Raw genomic sequence first — 26,103 nt, 5'->3', positions numbered from 1 at the left:
GCCAAGTATAAAGGATATTTTGATTGGCTTATGTGTTTTTGTAGGTGAATAATCAAAGGTATCTACTGAATGTTTCCTGATCACCGTGATTCCTAATTAGCTCATATCTTACTCCCTACCTCCCATTTTACCTTTCATGATGGCTAAGGAAACTGGTCCTACAACCAGACTGACTGGAAATGTCGCCTAAACTGAGTACCTCACCTTACCATTTCCATTTCCTATCCATTAGAATATAGCTAGCTAGATTACAATCCAAGATTTTTGGAATGAACACAAAAGATTGAGGATGCTGCTAGGTATAATTTATAGCCACTTCCTTTATAGAATATATTTTTCTAGATCTTCAGGGGAAGCACCTTAGGTAATAAGAACCAGATTTTTCACGAGTTTATTTTAGCAATTATTTAAAGATATTTTACTTATTAATGTTCTTATTTTCAAACCCCTCAATAATCCAGTTTTCTTAAAAAACATAAAGAGATAAGCTACCCTTGGCATGTTCCATGGATCATTTTATGACACACAAAGCCTGAAGAAACTGTAGCTCAAGGGATTCAATTTTGATCTCTGAGAGATGCATCTTTCATATCACACTGTATTTCTGGACCATCTTTGAGTTCGCTAATCATTAAAATATTAGGAATTTCTTTTTAGGTGATCATTGTTGCAAAATAAAAAATCTCATTCTTTTTAAAACACAGATTCTGTCTTATCTCGGGTTTCAATTTACTATATGTAAGCAGTAAAACTTTTCCCAACAAAGGCTTAATTAAAATGGTTAATAGCTGTGATTTTCAAAGTGCCTGAGTCAGCCTTAGTAATAATTAGGGAGTCTTGTTCCATACAAAATGCTTTATTTAACCTTCATGCCTTCATTCAGATAATTATACAAATGCATACAGATAAAGGTTTAAACTCTATTTCAGTTCACAGCTCAATTCATAGGAAAGTTGAATACAGAAAAGCAATGCACCAACAGAATATGTCTGAGACACCATTGAAAACGATAACACTTGTTCATTTAAATCTCTGAGAATAGACTGGAATACTCTTCTGAGAGAGCCTCATTAGGAGAGTCTCCCTTTTCATTATCATAGGGCAAAAAAAAAATCACCATTTTACAGTAAAAGAAAAAGCTCTGAGTATATTTACAATACATACACTATACATAAATACAGAACAACACTTACATAATATTAATAAACTTATGACAGGAGCTGTCTAGACACTACAGAGTATATAAATGCAGAGGAAACTATTAGGAAATTAGATCTTTAATCTGAAGAAATAAATTTATTTGCAATTAAAACTCAGAAAAGAAAAAGCAAACAAAGATCTAAGAACTCAACACATTTGCTTGCCAGCATCATTGGGGTTTTTCATCCTTTAATGCAGGTTCTCCTCTGGGCACTCTTAGCTCTCTGGGTCATAAGCCCAAGAGTCTTTTTGTCAGATTAGATCCATAAAAGGAATCAGAAGCAGCCCATCTATTCACTTTGCTGTGTAGAGGCTTCTAGCCTAGAATAACCACTTTGCGAACTAAAGGACATTTTCATATTTGTACACAGAAAGATCTTGTGATCCAATGACCATGTGTGATGAGCTAAGTGTTGAGGAAAAGCAAAGAGATGCCTGCTTGATTTGGCCAAAGATGATATTTTTCTTTATTCCCATGTTTTTCAGATAGGACTAGGAGATTTACTCAAAGGAATATGACGTCTGCACTGACCCTCCCCTACACCAAGAGCAATGTCTAGACTACTACTAATTATAACTAAGTCATTTTAAGTGGCAGGTGGGTATCTTAAAGGTGGTCTGTTCTCATCATTTCACAACACAGACAATTCCTAGTACATCCTTCTATGGACAAACATAAATTTGCTGGTTTCTCTTTGTAAAAAGTGATCATGATACATGTAATTGCATTATGAGGCAGGATGACATAATACATAAGACAATGTTTTCAAGCTGGTTTTGTTAAGTAGTTATCTCACATCCATCCATAGTTGGTTTTCCATGTGATGCAATGTGTCCCACATAGACATGAACAAAACAATACAACCGCCACACCATCCCATGAAGGGGAGACAGTGGTTTTCAAAAATGAACCTTCAAACACAACAAACTGTACACAGACAAGTTGATAGGAAAGAGCCTTGTATATAGGCACCAGTGCCCAGTTCAATAATACCCAATGAATGAATAATTCGAGGAATAAAATATATTGTATGATCTGGATACAACACAAAATTCTGTCATGGGAAAGCTAGAAATGTGAGTGAGGGGAAATAATTTTCTATAACATTTTATGTTTTATTTTTAGATAACAAAATGAGCGTAAAAGGAAGATGTCAAAATATCCCTATAGTTTTTGATTGAGTGGACATTTTAACTTGTAGAACTGGAGCTGAATTCTCGCCTATAAAACCTCATTTCTCAACAAAAAATTAATCTCTGTCAAGGACTCGGCTAACTTGCTTTTGAAAAAGAATAATTCACAACAGGAATCTGTTGAAACACTTCACATTTCTAGAGATGAAATGCAGAAAAAAAAAATGTTACTGATGTGCCTATTCCCACTATTCATTTCTTGTCAGTCCTCTTAGAGTGGTGGCATTGTCATTTGAGAAATAATTGGTGGTGAAACTCAATTAAGTGACAGCAGTCTAAGCCTACAGGAGGTTGAAGACATAGACACTTGCTTTCAGCATGGAAGAGAAGCGGTTTATACAGCTTTTATCTCATCCCCCAGCTAACTAACAGGGAGAAAGACCATAATTCAGAAGATTCATTTTCAGAAACTGAAACACTCTGAGAAATGGCATTCTTAATGTTTTCAAAGTCCATTAGAGCTTCCATGAATCAATACTGTCAGAGACTTTCTTCTATGCAGAAGGGGAAGGATTTCATTTCTCTGATGTTAGACAGCTCCTCACATAAAACTCAAACTAACAATACTATAAGCAAATTATTTATGAGACTATTTAAAACATTCCAAGACAGTGCTGTTAAGTGGGAGCCCTGGAAAGGAACTGTGTACTGATCATCTAAATGCTGACGTCACTACCCCATAAACACCTGTTATGAAGTACTTTGACAGAGGTGAGGGTTTCAGATGCTCTTTCACACACAGGTCATAGCATGTCTGTGTTAGGGGAAAAGTAATTACTATACAAAAAATATGTAAATTGAGAAAAACTAACTGAAGTATCATAGTAAGTAAGAAGGGGTTTTTAAGATCTTGCGGGCTCTGGGCAAACATTTGGAAGAAATTGACAAGTGTAGGGAGTGCTCTGGTTCAATGTGTTTCTAGAAATACCACTCATCAGTGAGTTTCCAGGAAGCGGCTGATTTCAAAGTCTCTGCACCATTGTCACATCATGTGCTAGACCATGTTCTGGTATTTTACCCCTACAGGGTGCTCATAACCAAACCAAGTTAGAGACTGGGAACATGGCAGCCAGAAGCAGACAATGGGGTGTGCACTATAGCACATAGAACACAGGCTGCAGAGCCAGGAAACGTTGTATTCCCACTCTACCTACTCGACTTATTCTGTGCCCATGGACATCTCGGCCATTCTCCTTGTGCCTCAGTTTCCCATCTACAAAGGGGAAAGTGGTTGTACAGACCGGAGGGACCATGTTCGAATTCTTAGTGAAGGCCTCAGCATGAGCTTTGGACCGTGCAGAAACTTCCGCACACGGGAAGAAGAAAGTCAGAAGGTTTGATATCGGTCAGACCAGGGAACATGGGAGCTGTGCTTTAAAACGATGCCTATTTGCTTTTATCCCTCTACCTACTGATGCATGTGTTTTCACCCTTCTCTTCTGAAACAGAGTAGGGTAAATAGTGGATGGTCTACTAGACCTGAGGTTGGGGTTATGCTGCAGAATGCTGTCCATTGCAGTACCACACTGTCTAAAGCCCGATGGCTTACTCACAGCCATACATTAAGAGCCATTCTTACTGAGTGTTTGCCTCTAGTAGAGCTTAGCTGGGAGCCCCAACAGCTTTTCGGGGTGAAGTCATGCTCTGAGACAAGAAGGCTGGAAAATACTCTGGGTTCCTGTCTATACACAGTGTCATCATTTATTTCTACCCATGACTCCACTTGTAGCCATAAAATGACTTTAGAAAACAAACAAACAAACACAAACTTGTGAACTTCTGAATGTACATCATGAGGTAACTGTCAGAATTAACTAAGTAACTGTCTGAAGGCCTTCACAAGTATCACAAGATTTTTTTTGGGGGGGAAAGGAAGGGGAATAATTTGTCAATGTTCACCTCCAAATGCTACCAGGATGTACTAGGCGAAAAGAGACACATGAAGACAGACTTGTGCACTGATCTAAGAGAGCAAAATTAAGCAGACAAGAGTCCCTCACAGTGTGGCTCTAAGTGCGTCAGTGTTTGTAACTGAGTAAGCCTTTCTGAGCTATACACATGCTCTGTTCTAAGTCTGAGGTACACTTTATCTGAACGCCATAACGGTTCTACACTGTCATGTACACTGAGGAGAACTTTAATTCCCATATTCACCCGACTGTATTCAAGTAAGACAAATAAAATTAAGAGACACTCATTGCAAATCAGGTTAGTTATACTTCAAAGTGATGAAAGCCCTTTTCTGTGGGTTCGTGGGAAGAAATTTAATCTACTATGTGCATATATTTACTCTGTGTGTGTGTGTGTGTGTGTGTGTGTGTGTGTGTGTGTGTATGTGTGTGTGCTCACACTGTGTAGGAAAAACCCAGTATGATGAAGAATTATTGCTCTGTGAAAGTATAGGATTATCTCATTGGTCATATTCATTGACAGGCACTTTCAGCATTTAATTTATTTCTGAAAAAAGGGGCATTAACTTTTTCCTATTGCTACTCCAGATTCTTTTAATATGTGGCCATATCCATACACTTAACCTCATCAACCTGTACCTACCCCAGAAAGCAACCCCTCTGGAAAGTAAACAGGAATAAATACCTGATTTTCTGTTTTGCAATTGAGAACCACTTTGTTGAGGAGGATAACTGAGAACAGAGAATGACTGCTAGATGATTTTTCTAGAACCAGCACGTCCCCATGTTTCCCTTTTGAAGAAGAGACATGACAAGTTTGAGAAAATGACTGCAGTTGACTTTTAAACCTAAGCTATGACAAGTGGCCACTCTGTTCGGACCAAGCACCAAGAAGATCAACAAGAGGGACCATTTCCCACGGCAACATCACCAATTGTGTGTACCATCCATACACAAGGCATATCTCAACAAGTGTTTTTTTTTTTTTTTATTGTGATGAAAACTAGAAGCTTTTCCCCAACATATGTCATCAAACTATTTACAACCTCTGTAAAATTTGCGTGTTTGAAAATACTTTTCCCACGGTCACATGTTACGAATACAGTAAAATAGCTTCGCTCTATTTTTAAAGATGCAGTATCCTTCCACTTTATTTTCTTATGAAAAAATCTGAATTTCTATTGCAATTGCTTAGTATTTAGATATTTAAAATACCAATGGGCATGGTTTGCTAAACAGACATTACTCTATAATGAAATTGTGAAAATATAGCATTTTAAATTTTTATATACATTTCTTAGCTATAAAATGCAGGCAAAGTTACATAGTATTATAAGCTGATTCTCTAGTCAGGTAATAACTTACATTTCTACATAGTATGGGTTATTACAAATTATTTCTTTTAAAAAAGTTCTTTGTTGATATTTACTTGCCTGTTGGCTGCCGCATATGCAGGTGTGTACACACAGGTGCATGTGTTGGGGTGTCTGTCCAGGTAAGTGAAAGGCAGTGTGGGAATAAGTAGAAATGTAAAATGGAAGACATGACTGGTCAAATCTCTTCCCTAAACTAAACCAAATCAAATTACTTCTGTGGGATACACAACCTTAGAAAAAGTCAAGGAAGAGATTTGGCCGATGGCATACATTTATGGGATAAACTTAATGAGAGTGGATTATGAACTATGATTATTAAGGCTTCCTGGGCCTATGGTGGTTCATCCACATTAGTTCACATTCGATCCTTTCTATGCAGACTGCGTGGGTGCTGGTATTGACGCTGCTTCAGTTCTGTGAATTCTCAATTCAAAAGTGATAAGACAGCCTGGTAACAACCTCTCAGCTACATTTCTAGGCAGTCAGAATAACAAAACAAAGGCATAGTAATACAACTGAAGGCCTCACCTCACCAGATTTATTCAATTGCAGCTTTGGTACATATAATAATCAAAGCACAGACTAAGGAATACTGCATCTTTATCCATATACATGTTATCATTCTAATGAGCTGATCTCAAAGTGCAGACTTACATTTCCATTTCAGACACCAATGGCAATTCGAAGTTAAACAAGTTGTATAAAAACGAACACACTCTTTGCACGAGCTATTCCAAATTTCACCCATGATGAACAGAGCTTTTCTAATCACCTAGAGCTTTCATTTGTAAACAGTGAAGCATCTTGAAAGCCCCCTTCCCTAACTTCTCTCCTTTCCCATTTAAACTTTAAAGTGATATTTAAAAGTGCTCATTTAGCTGACTCATGTAACTGACACTCAACTCGTTGAAAACAAAAACCGTATGTGATTTGTAAAGGCAGTAGTATAATCCATGGTTAAGCCATCAGGAACCTCTTTCCAAATGCCATAAAGGAACATAAAAATCAAGCAGTGTCCAAAGCAATCGACAGCAGGAGGCTGGAGCTGAATGCAAAATTTCTCTCCAAACAACTTAAGATTGGAATATAAGGGACTCTCTGAAACCCCTCCAATAGCCCAACTCCCTTGTCATCTGTCTTCACTGTGCAAGGAGACAACCAGCTCTCCCTGCTGTGTGTGCCAAGCTTGGCCTAGCTGCAAGCTGAACCACTTCAAATCTGAAACTCAAACGTGCTTTGCTTGGGAAATATCAAGAAATCCTTTAGGATCCCCCCCCCCTTTTTTTTGGAGAGTTTATCATATACTGTGCTTTTCAAGAAGCTAGATACGCACATGAAATGGGCGGAGGCCTTTTTTGTGCCTAAGGATATCCCATTTCCTTCAATCCTGAACTCCTTGCTTTTATACAGGAAACACATCTAGGAAATTCACCAAGGAGAACTGGTTACAGCCTCCCCCACCCCCATGAGTTCCAAATACATTTCAGTTCTTGGGCCAGATCAGGGACATGTTCACTTGTGCTTAGATCCTCTCTAAAAATATCGCTAAGTCAAAAGGAACGGAATGCTGTAACGATGGCAGATTTGATCAGTTCTCTCACCATCTCAGTATGCTTCCCACTTACAGGGAGTGAGGGGGGAAGCTCACTTCCCCCAAGTCTTCCCTAAGCTATTAGGTGCAACTCACTTAGTTCTGTGCTAAATTTAAATCAAGATGTCACTCAGGAAGCTTCCACTGCCTGTCAAGTCAATGAATTTTACCTGCAACACTTGCAAGATGTCTCTCAGTGGGAAAAGAAATGGCTCTGAGGAGAGCAGACAGAACCAAGTCAAATCTATACTTCACTTGAGTGACTCCCCTACTACCTGCCAATCAGACTCTTGGGCCAGCCCTTGGGGATCACGGTTGTTCGCTACTATCTGTGTTCTTCACACTGGCCAGTTACCAATGCTGGCACACATCAGGAAACCTGTTTTTATTCTGAGTGATAACAGGCAATGAGAAGTAGGAAGTGCATACAGTACAGATTAAAAAAAAAATGTTCCACTAGGTTAAAAAAAAAATTCCACTGGCTGGTGGGTACCAGCCTGTGTAGCTGAAGCTACTTATCAATAGAACTGCAGCCCTTGTTGGAGGGAAATTGCCTGATGAATTTTTCAGACCTGGCAGAAAATATAGAGCACATATTTTTGAAGCCGGGACTTGATCTGTAGATCATGATACTTTTGCCTGAACGTTTATTAAAATTCCTTTAAAAGCTCTCCAACACAAGCGGGTCTTCTTGTAGTGTTTATAGTTCTTGCTTTGTCAGAATACAATTACCCAAATTAGAAGCTGATACTATAAAGGATAACTCTGTCACCAGAAATCCTTTCAGAATCTGCAGACACTTAAAAATGAGCTAGGAATACTATGAGGTTAATTTGTGCAATTTCCCAAATCAAGCATCTGTCATTGAAATATATTGCAAAGGTCTTTGCTGGAGACCTTTTATAGTTAAGCTATAAAATCTTAACAACAAAAATCTCATCAAGCCTGACTGCCACACAAAGCTGGGAAAACAGCAGCTTTTAGTGGGGACAAAAACATGATCCCATATTGGAATGAGTACTTGTTGGGGTATATTGCTTTTCCTGTATGTTTTGCTAGATACAAAAAGGCTCTTCATTTGAGAGAGACAAAGGAACCTGACTTTCTTATCCTTCTCCCAGGATAAGCAGGTTGTCTGTCCCTGTGAATGCCAATGTGGGAGCACGGGGATTCTGGGACAGTTTAAAAAGTGAAATGTGTAGAGAAGAATCCATGGGAGAGTCAAACTCTTGGCCCTCCGAATTGAAGATGCAGCACCATGGTGGGCTTTCCATGGGACACTCTTTCCACGGACTCATGCCCAAGCAGAACAGCCCCACTGGCTGAAGAGTTAATCTTCAGCTCTGCCTATCTAGTCGCCAAATAACTGTTTTCAAACGAGAAAGAGGGAGCATCATCTTTAATTGTGGTACTCGAGCAAGTAGGACAACAAACAGCAGAAGGATTACCTCAGTGCTGTGGATGTAACTAAGACATTTGAAATGCTGGGGTGTTTTTTACAATTCCTTTAGTAAGTATGAAAATTGGTAACGTGAGTCCTCAGTGGAGTTATTGTAGGAAAGTCCTTCTATTCATTATTGCTTTTCTCCTCAAGAGGAGCATTATATCCATCTCTGTTTTGTCTCATTTTCATGTCCACTGACTTTGCATGGGCGGCCCCACCTCTTACCTTGGTGCCAGTGTGTCTAAGAAAGTCCCCCTCCCCCGGGCTCCTTGTAATCAAACACTCAGGGCAGGAAGAGAGGATGCCTAGGTGACAGAACACTGCAATTGCAAGTGGGGCAGTAGTTATTATTATTGTTGTTGCTATTATTTTTAGACAGGCTCTTCCTATTCAACCACAGAACACCTCTGCCAGTCCATGCCAGGGCAGAGCAGGACTAGCCTTGGAGAAACTGCTCTGCCCCTCTGCTGGAACAGATGAACAAAACAAAATCGAAACAGAACAAAAAACAAGCACCGACAAACAGATGAAAAGACTCAATGTTGGTTCTCTTCGGGGGATGGCGTGAGGACAAGATGTGAGTGCTATCTAGAGGGCCATGGCTGGCACAGAGGGCTCTTTCTGTGTACCTTTCTTTTCGGGCCATGGAGCATCTCCAACAGCCCCTTCCTTTCTGGTTCATGCTGCTTGCTGGTAACAGACTGGATGTGTGTTCTGGCTTACTGAGACAGGAACTGAAATTTTGGTCTAAAGGGTCTGGGGAGGGGGAGGTGCCACGGAAGAATCATCCAAACAGAGGTCTTCTCTAACCATCAATTGGCGGTAGATGACCTTTAAGGGATTGATAGCAGAGTGTCGGCCAGCTCGGAAAATGGACAAGCTACAAACCTCTTTTCAATGGCAGAGGACACAGCATGAAAAACAATGCCTGTCTCTTCCAGACCTGAGGCGCTCAACTCCCAGGCCAGCGTGCTCGCAGGCAGACGGCTCTCCCGCGGGCGCGTGGTCATGGTGGGGGGTTACCTTCAGGCTGCAAGGAGAAGGCTTCCTTCTTGTTCCTGCTCTGGTTTCAGGCACCGTGGGGATGGCGGTGACTTTGACGTTAACACTGTAGAGGGGGCTCAACCCTGCTGAGTTAGTCGCTCCTGAAGAGACCCAGCTCTTATGCGCAGCTGGACGGGAGCCTTCCTCACACCAGCATGTGCCTCCTGCGGTGCAGCGCCAGGTGGTCTGACCTGGAGAAGCTGCGGTCACAGTCTGCGCACTTGAATGGCTTCACTCCCGTGTGTTTGCGGTAATGCCTGGTCAGTTCATCCGAACGGGCAAACTTCCAGGTGCAGCCTTCCCACGTGCATTTGTAGGGCTTCTCTCCTGGAAGAAACAAAGACACACAAGCTTTGGGGCGCCATCCTTTTTTTCTGTAACAACCCCAGCCAGCAGCGCTGGCTGCTGGGAAAGTGTTGTCAATGGGTGTTCCTTTGGGAAGGTCTCTGTGAGTAAACCTTAGCATCCCACCAGGGGCTTTGGGGACTGAGAGAGGTGAGTTTCAGTTTCCTGCTGTGACGTCAGGGAAGTCAGTTAACATTCAAATGTGTAGCTGAGGAATGATGCCATAGGCACAAATGGAAAGGAGTGATTTGCTTGTCACACGGGTGGGCTAAAGGGAAGTACTAACACCCCACGGAGTCTGACTTGGCTCTGTGGCTCTAAGAACAGTAAATGGTACTTAGTTGCATTTTAATAGGGCCCCCTTCCTTCTGAATATGCATCACTTCAATGCTGTCGGGCTGTATAGGACATAATGTCCATTTAGCCATCATTTAAGGTATCCACATCACTTCATTACAAGGTAAAACAACCCAGATCTTAGACATATGTTATTCACAAACATCTACATTTTGTTTGTCCCTGGGGACGAAGTCTTAGCGTAGCAGTGCCCAAATCAGTATTGGATAAATCAAGACTGGAGAACCAAATTGAGCCCAAGGAATCCTAAAGTTGGACTGAATGCTGAAAAGTCCTTGTAAAAAGTCAGACGAAGTGTGTAACTTGACCAGGCTTTTCAGCCTACTTGTAAGGACAGTAAACTACCCAAAGCCGGAGCTGGGAAAAGATAGCCTATCCATTGTCCAAATGGGCTCCCTGGGGAGCAGGATGATAGCTGACCCAGGTGCACTGTTTTCCTTGCTCCCTTCCAAATGGAAGCCCTGTCCCCATGCAACCCCACGGAACTGATCTCCTCTGTCCCATCTTTCCAATGGACTACAATGGAGGGGACTCCAATGACGACAGGCGAGGCAGCTCACACTAATCCTGTGTATGGAGCTGCAAAGCATCCCCCATTTCACAGGAGAGATACTGTTGCTGCTCAATGTAGCACAGTAAACTACTCAAGGCTCCAAGGAAGAAGATGTTCTTGGCCTTGAGTCCAGCACCTTTCACTATGCTTGATTCGGAGGAACGGATAATCCTCAGTCTAACTAAACTTTAGTGCATCCTCAGACCCCGTTAGTTCTCCTTTGTTTAGTATATTCAACCAATAAATCCTATTTCAATTAAGTTACTAACACAGTACACCACAAAGATCTTACCTTGATGCCCGTCTCCCCTACACCAGAGCCTAGATTAGGTCCTAAGTAAATTCCTGGACAAATTAACAGAACTGTAAAGCATGTGTATATAACACACACATACACCCTCTTCCCCTCTCTCTTTCACACGCACAGACACACATACTCAAAGCACATGTATGTAACACACACACACACACACACACACACACACACACACACACACACACACACCATACCACCACCACCACCAGCAAACACACAGGAAACTTCTAGCTCCATTAAGTGAAATGCCTACACGGGAAAACTTGACTAAACTAGAATGGACATTTTTTTTTTTTTTAAATTCAACTGTTAAGTTAGTGTTGGGTCTTAGGATCAAGTGGCCCTTTCAGAAGAGAGTGAATAATTGGTTCAGACCAAGGGAATCTAGAAATGCTGAGGCACTAATGGTAGCCACAGGAAGCACCATGCTAGTCTGAAAGGACCCATTCAAGTAAAAGCATGCTGATTGTAATGACCCAAAACCTCAACTTCGAATTCATTCCAGTAGTTTCAAGGAGACAAAGTATGTCTTTGCATGTGCTCACTTATCAGAGTTCTAGAGACATGAGGCAAATACAAACCAGGTAAGTGTCTAACTTACAGTGACTGACAATCTTTCATAGGATGTATTCCCGACAATGAATAGTATGTATTGAATATTGCTGATTTTTTTTTATATCTTTGTGGTCTGTATGAGTTCTGACACTTAGCACAATATAAACAAATTTATTTTCCTCAATGTTCTTCTGCCTTTGCTACCATGAGTTGATTGGCTGTTACCAAGAGATATCTCCTAGCAGTGGTTTGTGTTCTGAAGAAATCAGCAGGACAGAAAATGTTACCGCTGAGGAAGGAAGGAGAAACGATCTTCTTTCCCTCCACTTTTACTGAAAATATGTTGAGTTTCCAACATAATATATCAGAATTATGGCTTCTTCTCCCTGTACTCCTTCCAATTCTTTCCCACCGCCCCTCCCATCCAGATCCACTTCTTATTAGAGAAAGAACAGGCTTCTATGGAATAGTAAAATAAATTAAGATAAAACAAAAACTAACATACTGGAATAGGACAAAACAAACAAACAGCAGGAAAGAGCCCAAGAAAAGACACACGGAACACAGAGACCCACAGCGACCCACTCATTACACTGCAGAATCCTAGATAAACACTAAAATGGAAGTCATAATATATACGCAAAGGGTTAACCCTATAGGGTTAAAAAAATGTAAATAAATTTAAAAATAAGATAAAATTTTTAAAAAAGAAAGAAAAGAAAGGAAAAAACTCTGACATGACATTATGAAACAAGGAACCTCCAAAGATGTTGTTGAGTTCACTCTCTGTTGGCCATCTACTGCTGGGCATTCCGATTCCCCCCCCCCCAGACTGCCTTGGAGAAAACCACTTACAAATGGAAACTCGGTTATCAACTGGAGCTAGCTTCTGTGTCAGGGGGCATTTGTCCATTTCTCCTTTCAGCTCTAGGACCCCATCTGGGACGGACCCTTTCTGGCCCTGTGCATTTTGCCTCAGTCTCTGTGACTTCATATGCATGCTGGTACTGCTGTGTACTTCTAAGACCTTGTTCCCTTGGTGTCCTCCACCCTCTCTGGCTTTCTACTCTTTCTGCCTCTTCTTCAGCAGGGTTCCCTGAGAACGGAGGAGAGAAGGGCTTTTTAGATGGAGACATCCCGTTCAGGGCTGAGTGTTCCAAGGTCTCTCTTTCTCTCCCTCTCCCTGTCTCTGTCTCTGGGCAATGTCTGGCTGTGGGTCTCTATATTTGTTCCCGTCTGCTGCAGGAGGAAGCTTCTCTGATGATGGCTGAGCAAAGCACTGATGTATGAGTAGAGCAGAATGTCATTCTGGTACTACCTGTTTTTTTTTTGTTTGTTTGTTTTTGTTTTTTTTTTTTGTTTTGTTTTAGAACATTGGTATTTGGTTTTGGGTTATCTAGTCTCAGGTTCTTGGTCACCCAAGCAGCATCAGGTATGGGGTCTATCTGGTGGAGCGTGCAGTCAAATCAAATATTGCCTGTTTACTATCATAAGGTTTGTGCCACCATTACAGTAGCATATTTTTCAGACAGTACACCATTGTCAATCAAAACATTTGATTTTCAATTTGGGTTGTTTTGTTGATATCCAGTTTTGTGAGTCCTTCACATATTGTTTGGGTATTAGGCCTCTATTGGATGGATAGTTGGTAAAAATCTTTTTTCATTCTGTAGGCTGTTGCTTTGTCCCAATGACTGGATCCTTTGCCATGCAGAGGCTTCTCACTTTCACGAGGTCCTGCTTAGTAATTGATGATTTTAGTGCCTGTGCTATCAGTGTTCTATTCTGAAAGTCAGTGAAAGGCTCTTCATAGTTGGAGAAAGTCATTGCTCAGCAGTGCAGTAAGATGATGTGTGCCTCTGTCTTGGTAAGGAAGTGGTAGATGAGATTAGAATGAGGCTGTGGACCCTGTCCTCATTGCAGGTGGAAAAAGGATGTGTAGCTGTAAAGCTCATGGTATAAGGTTAACAAGGGGCAAGAGGCTCCAGGCTCCCCTCACAGGCACTGGGAGAAGCTGGTGTGACCCAAAGTACAGACAGGTTTCATGCCAGGCATGTGCTGTGGATATCACTCTATATGAATAAAACACTGATGGCCAGTGACCAGGCAGGAAGTATAGGCGGGACAAAGAGAGAGGAGAATTGGGGAAACAGGAAGGAAGGAGAGACACTGCAGCTACCGCCAGGACAAGCAGCATGTAAAGACGCCGGTAAGCCACCAGCCATGTGGCAAGGTATAGATTTATAAAAATGGGTTAATTTAAGATATAAGAACAGTTAGCAAGAAGCCTGCCATGGCCATACAGTTTGTATGCAATATAAGTCTCTGTGTTTACTTGGTTGGGTCTGAGTGGCTGTGGGACTGGCGGGTGACAAAGATTTGTCCTGACTGTGGCCAAGGCAGGAAAACTCTAGCTACAGGCATGGGCTATATTTGCATGTCTAATTTAGATACATACAGTTTCCAATTTACTTCCCATAATGATTTTGTCAGTTTCACAATGGTGCTTATGTCTTTTCCACTTGATAAATACATAGGAGGCATTAGCCATCTATGGCTTCCCACTGTTGCATTTTTAAAGGTTGAAGGAAAGATGGAAAGCAGGATAATGTAGACTTGCAAACATCGAATGACAGTGAAACATTAGTGTCTGCAAATAAGTTTTTATTGGCACATGTGTACAGTGACTTGTTTATATATTGTTCTGGCTCTTTTCCAGTGAAGGCAATGTTGATCAGTTACAACACAAAACACATGGCCTTCTGTGTACTAAAACATGTACCATCTGGTCTTCTATAGAGAGCCCACTGAACCCAGATCTAAGAGATGGATACTTCTACTTAAGGCTGGCTTCTTGAATATATGCTAACTTATTCAACTGGAGTATATTACACATTGCTTATTTGTGGTGTAGGGAGGTTGGTGGAATACTTTAGTTATGGTATCCAAATTCTCAAATTAAGAGTCTCAACTCAAACACTAACTCTCAGTCGTGTATACATATGGTATTTCTGTTTTCTTTTATCACTCTCCAACATAACTATTATTTGCAAATATGTTCTCTTTTTTTCCTATATGCCACCAGGTTGTGTTATAATACATTATTTTAGTAATTATATTTTTCAATATAATTTTAAGATTATCTTATTCTATATAATGTATATAATCTCATTGTGTATATATGATGTGTATACATGTGTGCATCTGCCATGGAACTAATACATGAGTGGCAGTGATGACAACTTTGTGGAGTCGGTTGTATCCTTCCATCATTATGTGAAGTCTGTGAACTGAACGCAGACCTCTAAGCTTAAATGGCAAGGTACTTTTTCCACTATGCCATTTCATTTGAAATATACTCAATAATTTTTTGCATTTATTTACTTGTTTTCTGTGACTCTGGGTGTGTTGGGAGGTCCTGATGGTCAGAGGCAAACCATGGCATAGCAGCTTTCTCCAAGCTTGGCAACATAAAAGACTCCCTCCTCAGCAAGACTTCCTTCTCTCTAGGTCTGGATGCCTGATTTATCTCAAGATGACCCCTGATGTAATTCCCTGCAAACACGCTTCCCCTGCTGACCACATGACAATTAAGTAACACGTTCTAGTTATTTTCATAGGGTTGTGCTGCCATGAACCCTGCAAAGTAGGGCTTGTTCCCAGGCTTCCCAATATTGTATATTTCCCATACCCAAGAATAAAGTTGAGTTGTCTCGCTGAAGTCATCTCCTGGAGGCCTATCTCCATCGCATCCACAGCTGTATGAACCCTGTCCCCTGCCTTGATCCCTTCGCCCTCATTGACTAGTGGCCAGTGATCCCAAGGAAGAAGGAGACCCATGTGGGTGTATGTGGAGTGTGCATATGCGCGTTTGCACACATGTGGATGTTAAAGGCCAACTTGCCATATTTGGTTTTCTTCTTCCATGATAGGGGTTTCAGGGATCAATCTCAGGTTGTACAGCTTGGTAGCAAGCTCCTTTACCCAGTGAGCTGTCCCATTGGCCAAAAATATCATCCCAATCAATAACCATAAGTCATCAGTCTACATTGTACAGCACGTGATATTTATATGTGTGTATATACAGTGTAGTGTTTAGATCAGGCTAAATACATCTAACTACTCACTTATCATGAATTCAAAGGGAAACTCTTCAGAATTCTTTCTTCTGAGTATTTGAAATATCATTACTTCTAATAACTCAACTGTGCATTAGCACACTAGAACTTTCCATGCTCATCTAACTGTAACTTAGCCCCGTTTGATCATTGGTCTCTTCCTCTTCTGTTCCCACTCTGCTCATTTTCTGCTAGCCACTCCTGCTCTCATCTTTCACGGGGTCAACCTCTTTGTGTTCCATACACTAGCATGATCATACAGTCAGTGTTGTTTAGTGTCTGGACACATGCTACTTCATCACAAATAATTTAAGTTGATAGTTCTGCACAAGAGGAGATGAAGGCCTATCTTATAGGACTCACTCAACTTCATCAGACTTTGAAAGACATCTTTAAGATCACTTTTGATCATTAGGAAAGTATTGTTACCTCACTTCGGAAGGTCAGGAGCAGAATGGTGTATGGGTGGGGGATACCTCTCTGAATGTTAGCTGGTTACTAGAGCTAATGGTTCTGCACCAAGATGGGAGTCCTGTTTTATCTGTAGTTCCTTTACACACTGTGAAAAGTAGCCACTGTGAACAATGAAGAGTGGCTACTCTACTGAGTTTAGGAAGGGGTGACACAGGAAAGATCAGAGACTGAGAGTTTTGATGTCAAAAAGCTGGTTCAGGTTAGACTTTTTTCTTAAGGGAAGATGTCTTAGAAAGTGACAGCTGTCAGTAGTTGTCTGATCCCATCCATGTGGGAGAAACAAACAGCACATGGCTGAAAAGCAGTCTGTGAGGCACAGGAAGCAGTCATGAAAGATGAGGGAACGGGTGTCAGAAGTACTGGAGCAAACGCTCCCTAGTTCCTACTAAAAGCCAAATGAAGTGCCATAGAAGCACCGGTGACTGGGACTATACTTCGGGGAATTCAAAGCTGTTCCGGCAGGGGAAGGAAAGAAGAGCAAGAAAGAGTAGGTATAATTCACCGAGTGGCACATGGCCTGCCCTGGACATTTTTCTTAAGAAGGAATTGGTTTTTTTTTATTACACAAAAAACAAATAATCATACATGTAATATTCATCAACCCCTGTCCCATTGCCTCATTAGCCATTCTTTCCATCGTTTTTTTTTTTTTTTTTTTTTTTTTTTTTTGGTTTTTCAAGACAGGGTTTCTCTGTGTAGCTTTGCGCCTTTCCTGGGACTCACTTGGTAGCCCAGGCTGGCCTCGAACTCACAGAGATCCGCCTGGCTCTGCCTCTCGAGTGCTGGGATTAAAGGTGTCCACCACCAACCCCCAGCCCATTTTCCATCCATTTTTTAAAACTAGAAAAAAAAAAAAAAGCCAAGATCTCCAATCACTCTCTGAACTTAAAGGCTCAGCTCTTACACGTCGGGGAGAAATGGCACTCTGGCTGGGCAGGCTGCTCATTTCTGTCTTCAGACAATATTAAAATGAAAAAAGTGTAAGTCTGCTATGCCAAAATGGCTGTTCACTGTTTTGTGTTGCTTGACGAAGTAATGTTGCAAAGCAACATGCTCAAAAGTCTAACATAACGAGAAGTGGGCTAAGGTCATGTCTAGTTTTCAAAAGAAAAAAATCCAGGTCCTAGACACTTTCTCAGTGTATTAGATCCACAAAACATGTCGTTACTACAGGTCACTACTTTGAGTTTCCATTTGTTTTTTTTTTTTAACCACTTTTATTGTTCAAAGGGAGTATTAAATGAATCAATAAGAAAATGTAAAAGAGATTTAAAGATCTTTAAAAAGTTGAGATGCTAAAAATGTACATCTTCGTCAATAGGTCCATGCTATTAACATATTATTTATAATTTAAAAATCGTAATACTGGATCATCTGATATGCACTATGTTCCAGAACTTTAAAAACCCCATAAAACCGTCAATATTGAATCATGTTAATATTAGCCTTGTTTGCAATTGGGAGAGCTCCTAATGCTTTTGTAACTAGTTTGTTAATATAAAACGGGGATATATTTTTATTTATGCACATAATTCAAATGAGCATTTGGCTTTGAGAGACACTGAGCGGCAGGAACGGAATGATAAATGAATTTTACACGAAATTGTTTCTATGGAAGATTTGGCTAAGAGCTGGGCCTGGTGGTTCAAACCTGGAATGTTATCACTTGGGAGGCTGCGCCAAGAGGACTTGTCCCAAATTTGAGGCTATTATGGGACACAGAGAGAGTTCCAGGACAGCCCCTGCTACAGAGTAAGACTCTGTCTTAAAAAAAACCAAAAAACCAAACATGGGCTTGCACAATAAAAACAGACAACACCAACGGCTCTCTGCTTCATTCCTCACGCTCTGTTCCTCTTCAAGACGGACTCGGCTGACAGTCGGGGATTTCTCTTCACCTCTTTAGGGACTGCAGGCTCTCCTTGAAGCTTAGTTCATTTGCGTCAGCATTCCACACAAATGTCATCTCAAACTGTTTTCCTGGGAAGTACGCTATATATATATATCTCGTGCCTACCTTATTTCTTAAAAAGTTATTCACGTTTTGACTCTTTGTTTGTCCACCACATGTATGCCTGGTGCCAATGGAGACCAGAAGACGATGTTGGATTCCATATGACTGGAGCTACATATGATTGTGAGCCACCATGTGGGTGCTGGGGGTCAAACATGAGTCCTCTGGAAGAGCAGTCAGGGCTCGTAACCACTGAGCCACGTCTCCAGGCCCCATGCCTACCGTCTTCATTCCTTTTATATATAAATATAACCCTCTGCAGGCAACATCTTTAGAAGTATTTGTCATTTCACAAAATACCTGGAAGTTGTGATTTCAATATCAGACCTTTATTGATTCTGATTTCTTATGTTAATTCTATGAAAGAATGAAATTATTGGCCAAAGTTTAGAACAGTACTGTAGCAGGAAGTCTTGGCATGGGATGTTGCTTTTGCAACATAAAGTTAAAATGTAGAAGAGAAACAAAGAATATAAGGCGAGTGATGGGTGGCTAGCTGGGCGACATTATGTCACTCCTATGGACTATAGTTTAACTTCCTCTTAAGCCATTTCTTTATTATTATAGTTCTTATTTTAATAAAACACTTTCAGCATAATCTTTAGAAAGTAAACACACTAGAATGGTGTGAGGACATCGGCAGGCTGGTGAGATGGCTCAGTGGTTACCTCACTGTTACCCAGGCAAACGTGCAGAGAGAATCAACTCTGCAGGGTGTCCTCTTACCTCCTCATGGCATAAGCACCATCACCCCCACCCCTACCGCCACCTACACCCCATCATCAATAATAATAATAATTTTTAAAAAGTATCTTTTTGTTGTCGTTCTCAAAATTTCTTCACAGTACACTTGTAGTTCATGTTGGATACAACTTCCTGTGCATAGACAGCCAGCGTGAATGTGTACTCTCGGGTATTATTAATGAACTGTCTTGGGAAATTAAGGACTCATATTAGAATTTTTTTTTCTGGCTTGAAACAGTCAACACAAACTGATTTATTATGAATTGCTTGTCTTTTTCCATTCTGGTTAAAGAAAAGGATTAAGACCAGCTCAGTGCATTTCCATGGCATTTACCCAGCACAAGGCACAATAAAGTCTAAAGAAAACATCAGGCATTGAATGGATTCCCAAAACCTACCTAACAAAAATCACTTTTCAGGGCCTCCCATTTCACCACCTGAAATGCTGAAAGGTAAATGCGGACTGAGACAAAGGGCAGGTGCTTTTTCATATGAAAATGACGTGTGAGCAATCCACTTAGAGGAATGTGCAGTTTCAAAAGGCCTGTGTTAAACAAAACACCCGTGTTCTCAGCGGCTCCTCGGTTATTTTCTCAAGCAACTGAAAAGGAACACCTTTAGCAACAGGAAGTGCAGGCATTTTCTAGGTTCAGAAGTGCATTTTTGAAATATGTCCCTGTTTAACTTTTACAAAGTTACAGGGCCCAGACACTGACAAATGAGCGTCATTACATTCAGGGCTCAGCATATTTGCTGTGACAATCTGTTTCACTTGAGGAATGGTATTTGCATATGAGGAGAGAGAGGGGGAAAAAAGAGAATCAAGATTCCTATCTTGTCTTCTGGTTTCTGTTACATTGGTTCATGAAAGTTCACAGATTTCTAGATCTGGAAGGAAATTAGGTACTTTCAAGATGAGGAAATAGAAACCTGGTGACCAGGAAAGAGCTGGCACTACCAGCTGCTCTGAGTCACCCAAGGATGGACAAGGCCACATTCCCTCTTGGGGGCAAAAGCAGCCCACACTACCTGGAGGTCTAAAATCAGGCAAAATGGCCAAACCTGGGCTCTGTTATCAACCTGCAACAGTTCTAGGCAGCTTCTGGAAATAGTTTCCCCATCTCTAAAATTCTGGGTTGTCATCTAGTCTTACAAGCTATGAAACTCCAACCAGGACATTACAGAATATTTAATTTTATAGCTACGAAATTCAAGGTATTCCTGTTTATTGTGAAGAAAAAGAAATAAAATAATAAAGTTCAAAATACATATTTTTATTGTCGTGTGGAAGGTGAAGACATGTGTGTATATGTATGTGTTACATATATATTTTTCCACGTGTGCAGTTGTGTTCATCCACACAAGCACATGTACACACGCAGATCCCAGAGGCTGACATCAGGATGTCTTCATCAATTGATTCCCCACCTTGCTTTTTGAGATATGATCTCTCCTTAGATCTATAGCTCACTGATTTGACTAGACTGGCTCACCACTGAATTCCCAGGATCCTCCTGCTTCTGCTCTGTTCCAGTGCTGGGATCATGGAAGTGTGTCTTTGCGATTGGCTTTTTTTTTTAACATAGAGACTAGAGGATCCGAACTCAGGTCCCTCTGGACCATCTCTCCAATCCTCTTTGTTATTTTAAAGGAACAAATTAAAGTTTTCAGCTAACTGGATGTCAATCCTGAGTTTAGCTTTTAGAAACATTTACGTACAAAGCAGCCCGAGCCAAGCAGACCAGCCTATTGTAGAGCATGTGTAATCCATTTATTTGGTCTTGGTAATTCAATCAATTAGTCAGTGTGTTACTCTTCACTCCCCCGAACTGTCTGGACTCACTTCTTCATTGTGTGTGAATAGAACTAAGTGAGCCTGTGAGAATGAGGGGGGGGGGGGCGATGTGTACATGAGAAGAAAAAATCAATTTCTTGGCACTTCTTCCTATTCACTTCTTCATTGTGTGTGAATAGGACTAAGTGGGCCCCTTGTGTCTTCCCCATGCCATTCTGGAAAGGCATTCCTTGATAACAATAGTATTTGCTAGAACAGATGAACACATGCCACTTTCCACACACCATGGCTTTTTCCAGGCACTTTCACGATTTGAACACATTTGACCTTGACGGCTTTCTAACCCAGCAGTTGTAGCAGCTAACCCCGCTTCACTTGGGCATCCAGTTGCTCCTACCCACTTTTTAAGCTGCCACTCCAAACTTCAAGTTACCGCTTTAATAAACCAGGCTATCTAGTCAGAACCGGACTGGCAGACAAGGGCCTGGGTTACGACTCACTGGATATACAGTATTGTTCACACAAAGTCTAGCCTTCTCACCCAGAAAGCAAACATTAATGAACGAAAATATTCTCTAATAAAATGTACTTTACAGAAAGTAAAAAGTTCAAGGTCAAAGGACGTTGTTTTATTTGGCTGTTCTGAGCTTATATTTCGATGGGGTGACAACACTTATTTGCTATGTGTCTGGTTCCCTTTTCTTAAGTTTCTTTCGCAGGGAACTCTTCTTAACCTGTCACATAAATGTGTGCCAAGACCTTGAGTTTTTCTTCTCATTTATACACCTCCCCCCCCCCATTCTCACAGTCCCTGCTGTAACCTACCAGGGAAACCCTAAGTGTCTCCTTCCTAGTCTCACTTCTAAGTACCAGGGATGGTATAGGACGATTTCAACCGTGGGCCTCAAAGCTGTCTCAGATGACCGAAGCCTTATTCAGTACCTACCACTTCAATAACACGCCCCTCCTCCTGCATTGCTTCAGGAAAGGGGTAAGCTTATCTACACCCATCCCAAGTCCCAAATGTCTTTGGTAGAGAGATTTTGTTGAGACTTTTCTATGGAGAAGTGTGTGTGTTGGGGGGGTATTCTCTACCTGCCCCTCCACCATCATGACAGGTACCAGTTCTGTCTTCCAAATGCCTGTCCAGCAGTCCTCTCCATCCAGCCCCACAGGGGTGGTCTGTCTCTCCTTAGCTTTTGTCACCTTTTACCAGGATCGGTTTCAGTGGGTCCATGACTGTGCACTATGTCCCATCTCTTCTGTTTACTGTCTGCTCTGTATTGAACCATTATTCACAGCAGCCTCTGGCAACATGAAAGCTAGCCAGTAGAGGTAAAGTCTATAGGTAGGTACCAGCGTGATCTCTTCACGTTCTCTGACTCAAGCATGAGGCGTCTGCAGCCATAGGGCCTTAGCACCAAGTTTTGGAAGGTAACATAAACAATGACAGTAGCCTGTGATGTTTGAGGCAGAAGCCCTAGGAACCCACAGAACAACAATTCTAAAAGAGGCAGCCCATACATGGCACTGGGATTTTTATTTGGCAGCCTAAGGTGTCCCCTCCAGTTCAAACTCCTATGGTTTATGCATATGCACACATTTTAGGAAGCATCTGCAGTAGGTTTCCGCATTTGAAAGTAGGTGCTTTCAAAGATCTCCAAGATTGGCAGTTCCTCCCTGTTCTACCTCCTCCATCAGGTCCTCTTAGCCTTCACTCCATTTAACCGTTCCTGTTTCATTATTCTCCTCTCATCCTTCCCACCACCTGTATCTATCTCCACTCCCTTGAAATCTCCCATATGGTCCCTTATTATTTTCATGCTTTCTATGGGTACTCAAATTTAAACACACATATTAAAGATTCAGTCACATATGACAGAGAATATGTGGCATTCATCTTTATGGGTCTGGCTTGCCTAATTCAGTATAATGTGTTCCAGCTCCATTCATTAACCTAAGAATTCCATTTGTCTTTACAGCTGAATAATGTCATATTGTATACATGTACCTACCATATTTTCATCATTCATTCATCAGTTGCTGGACATCTAGGCTGTTTCCACTTCCTAGCTAGTATGAATAGAGGAGCAATAAATAAAGATGAGAAAGTATGTGTAACAGAATATAGTCTTTTGGGAATATGCCCAGGAGTGGTATAGGTGGATCATATTGCAGGTCTACTTCTAGCTCTTAGAGGAACAACCACACTAATTTACATAGTGGCTATACCAATGTGCACCCCCACCAACAGTGAATAAATGTTCCCCTCTACCTACACAGATGTCAGCATTTGCTGCCAGTTGCCTTTTTCAGTTGCCTTTTTGATCTTAGCCATTCTGACCTGTAAGGTGAAATCTTATGGTTAAGATGAAATTTCAAAGTCATTTTAACCAGCATTGTCTTGATGGCTAAGGATGTTGAACATTTAAAAAAAATATTTCTCAGCCATTTTTGTTTATTCTTTTGAGAATTCTCTGTTTGTTTGTTTTTTCACACCCTAGAGGTTAAATGGGTTGGTTGTTTTCTTGGCCCTTAGTTTTTTTGAGTTCTTTATATATTCTAGATACTAACTCTCTGTCAGATGTAAATATTTTTTCTTATTCTGTAGACTAACTTATTACTCAAATGATGGTGTCCTTTGCTGTGCAGAACTTTATAGTTTCATGAGATCCTACTTTTTAATTGTTTTCTTAATGCCTGCATTACCAGGTCCTGTTAAGAACATCCTTTTCCGTGCCTATAAATTGAAGTGTATTCCCTTCCTTTATGAGATTCAGGATACTAGGGCTTATGCTGAGGTCTGTATTAGTCAGGGTTCTCAAGAGTAACAAAACTTATAGAATGAATTTACACACACACACACACACACACACACACACACACACACACACACACACACACACACGGATTTATTAGAATGGCTTACAGGCTGCGATCCAACTAGTTCAGCAATGGCTGTCTACCAATGCAAGATCCAAGAATCCAGTAGTTGTTCAGTTCATGAGACTGGGTATCTCAGATGGTCTTTAGTATATACTAGAATCCCAAAGTAGACTCTAATGCTGGTAAAGGAATGTACTTACCAGCAAGATCAAGCAAAGAGCAAAAGCTTGTCTTTTGTGTCCTTTACAGAGGCTGTAACCGGAAGGTATGGCTTGAATTAAAGGGGGATCTTCCCACTTCAAAAGATCTGGATGAAAAGTGTGTCTTTTCAGCCCAAAAGATCTGGATGAAAAGTGGGTCTTTTCAGCCCAAAAGTGGGACATCTTACTTCGAATAATTTAATTAAGAAAAAAATCCCTCAAAGGCATACTGCTTCAATGGATTTTAGTTAATTCTGATGTAGTCAAGATGGCAGCCAAGAATAGCCATCACAAATTCACCCCTTGTCAACTTTAGGTCATAATTATGCCTAAAATGATATAACTATCTCACATACAATCACCAATGCCTTATACATTTAACCAGGTCATAATTATGCCTAACATGATATAACCATCCCTTGTACAACTGAAAAGACATTATAATTTTTAGAATTGGAGGCAATGTCCTCTAAGGTATCTCCAAACTTATATATGACAACTACTGATGTCATATATAAGTTATTTTAATTGATGTTACACTTCATGATAAGGAAATTGAGGAAAGAAAACACAAACATCCATCCATCCATATCCTTAGAAAATGTCAATTGTAATCCTTGATTCTGCACTGGTCACATCGCCTTAGCTGGTATTTATAACTGCCTTCCTCTACTACCCATTTGGCATTTCTTCTACCCTCGGCAAGTACCTCAGGAGGTCTTGGTTCTTTGTCCAGAGGAGTGACCTACACTTACATTCCTGAAGGGTCTGTGCCCTTTGTCACCTTGCCTGGATTAGGTTGTAGTTTCCCATTGACTTTAATCACAGAATATGGGTAGCCCCAAGAGACTCTCCAAAGGATCTCCTACACTTCAGATAATCTTTCGGAGAAGCAACCCTATTTCCCCATGGTAATCTGGATCAATCACCCCCCACCCCAACATTCTTATTCATGTCTTAGCCTCTTGGCCTAAGGGCATCAGAAGCCCAAAGTGACCAGGGGGAAATCCGAGCTTCCAGTTCAATGGAATGTTTGTTGTGCCTCCTGGTAGGAGTGCCCCCTCTCTGGAACCAAAACTTCTAGAACAGCAGAACTTAAGGTCACGGGAACAGGAAGCAAAATTTTTTTCTAGTGGGTCACTAGGAGTGATAGTGAGAGAACTATTCCCTTTCCATCCCTTGATTCCTGGACACATGGATCCTGGCTGTGGACACACACACACACACACACACACACACACACACACACACACACACACACACACTAATTCAAAGCATATACTACCTTCTGGAGAAGCTGACCCCAGCCCTCCAGGCTATGGCCACCCAATTAGTGCTGTAGCTGTTTCTTCAAAAGACCTTTCTATCCTTTCTATCTTTCTCTCAGGCCAGCGGGGAACATGGTAAGACCAGGGCATCCCATGACTGCGAACCCAATGTTGCACTGCTCTGGATGGGAAGTGAGTTCCTTGGTCAGAGGCAAGACTATGTGGAACGCCATGATGGTGAATAAGGCGTTCTGTAAATCCACAGATGGTGGTTATAGCAGATGCATCACATGCAGGAAAGGTGAATCCATTACCAGGATAACTATCTCTTCCAGTATGGTCCAATGTAGTCAACCTGCCACTATGTCACTGCATGGTCACCCCAGGGTATGGTACCATATTTGGGGTTTAGCGTTGGTCTCTCCTGCTGGAAGATCTGACACTCAGCAGCATCTGTAGCCAGGTCAGCCTTGGTGAGTGGTGGTGTGGGTTGGTTCATGGGTTCATTGGGCAATGGCAGGGATGGCTGGGGAGTGAGGCTGTCTGTCCACAAACTGGGTCATCCCATCCTATTTGTTTGATTATTGAACTCCTCAGGTGAAGTGACCTTTTGATGGTCAGTTCCATGGGACACAAGAATCTTCACCTTCTTCACTCATTTGGTGAGGTCTACCCACATACTACTTCCCCAGATGTCTTTGTCAGCCAGTCTCCAATCA

General features: G+C 41.3%; 1 protein-coding gene across 5 annotated transcripts in view; it reads right to left on the bottom strand.

Moving 5' to 3' along the window:
* Nucleotides 1-840: 840 nt before the first annotated feature.
* The window catches only part of Klf12 (Kruppel like factor 12), a 444,681-nt gene continuing 419,418 nt past the window's right edge, over nt 841-26,103 (bottom strand). For all 5 annotated transcript variants that reach the window (XM_028877155.2, XM_028877156.2, XM_037208354.1 and 2 more), the window contains one exon: nt 841-10,086. In XM_028877155.2, coding sequence (XP_028732988.1) covers nt 9,905-10,086 — 182 coding nt within the window. In that variant the 3' untranslated portion in view covers nt 841-9,904. The remainder of the gene's footprint in view (nt 10,087-26,103) is intronic.

The sequence above is a fragment of the Peromyscus leucopus genome, chromosome 9 (assembly GCF_004664715.2).
Source record: "Peromyscus leucopus breed LL Stock chromosome 9, UCI_PerLeu_2.1, whole genome shotgun sequence".
NCBI classification, from domain to species: domain Eukaryota; kingdom Metazoa; phylum Chordata; class Mammalia; order Rodentia; family Cricetidae; genus Peromyscus; species Peromyscus leucopus.
This window is presented reverse-complemented; position numbering and strand designations above follow the sequence as displayed.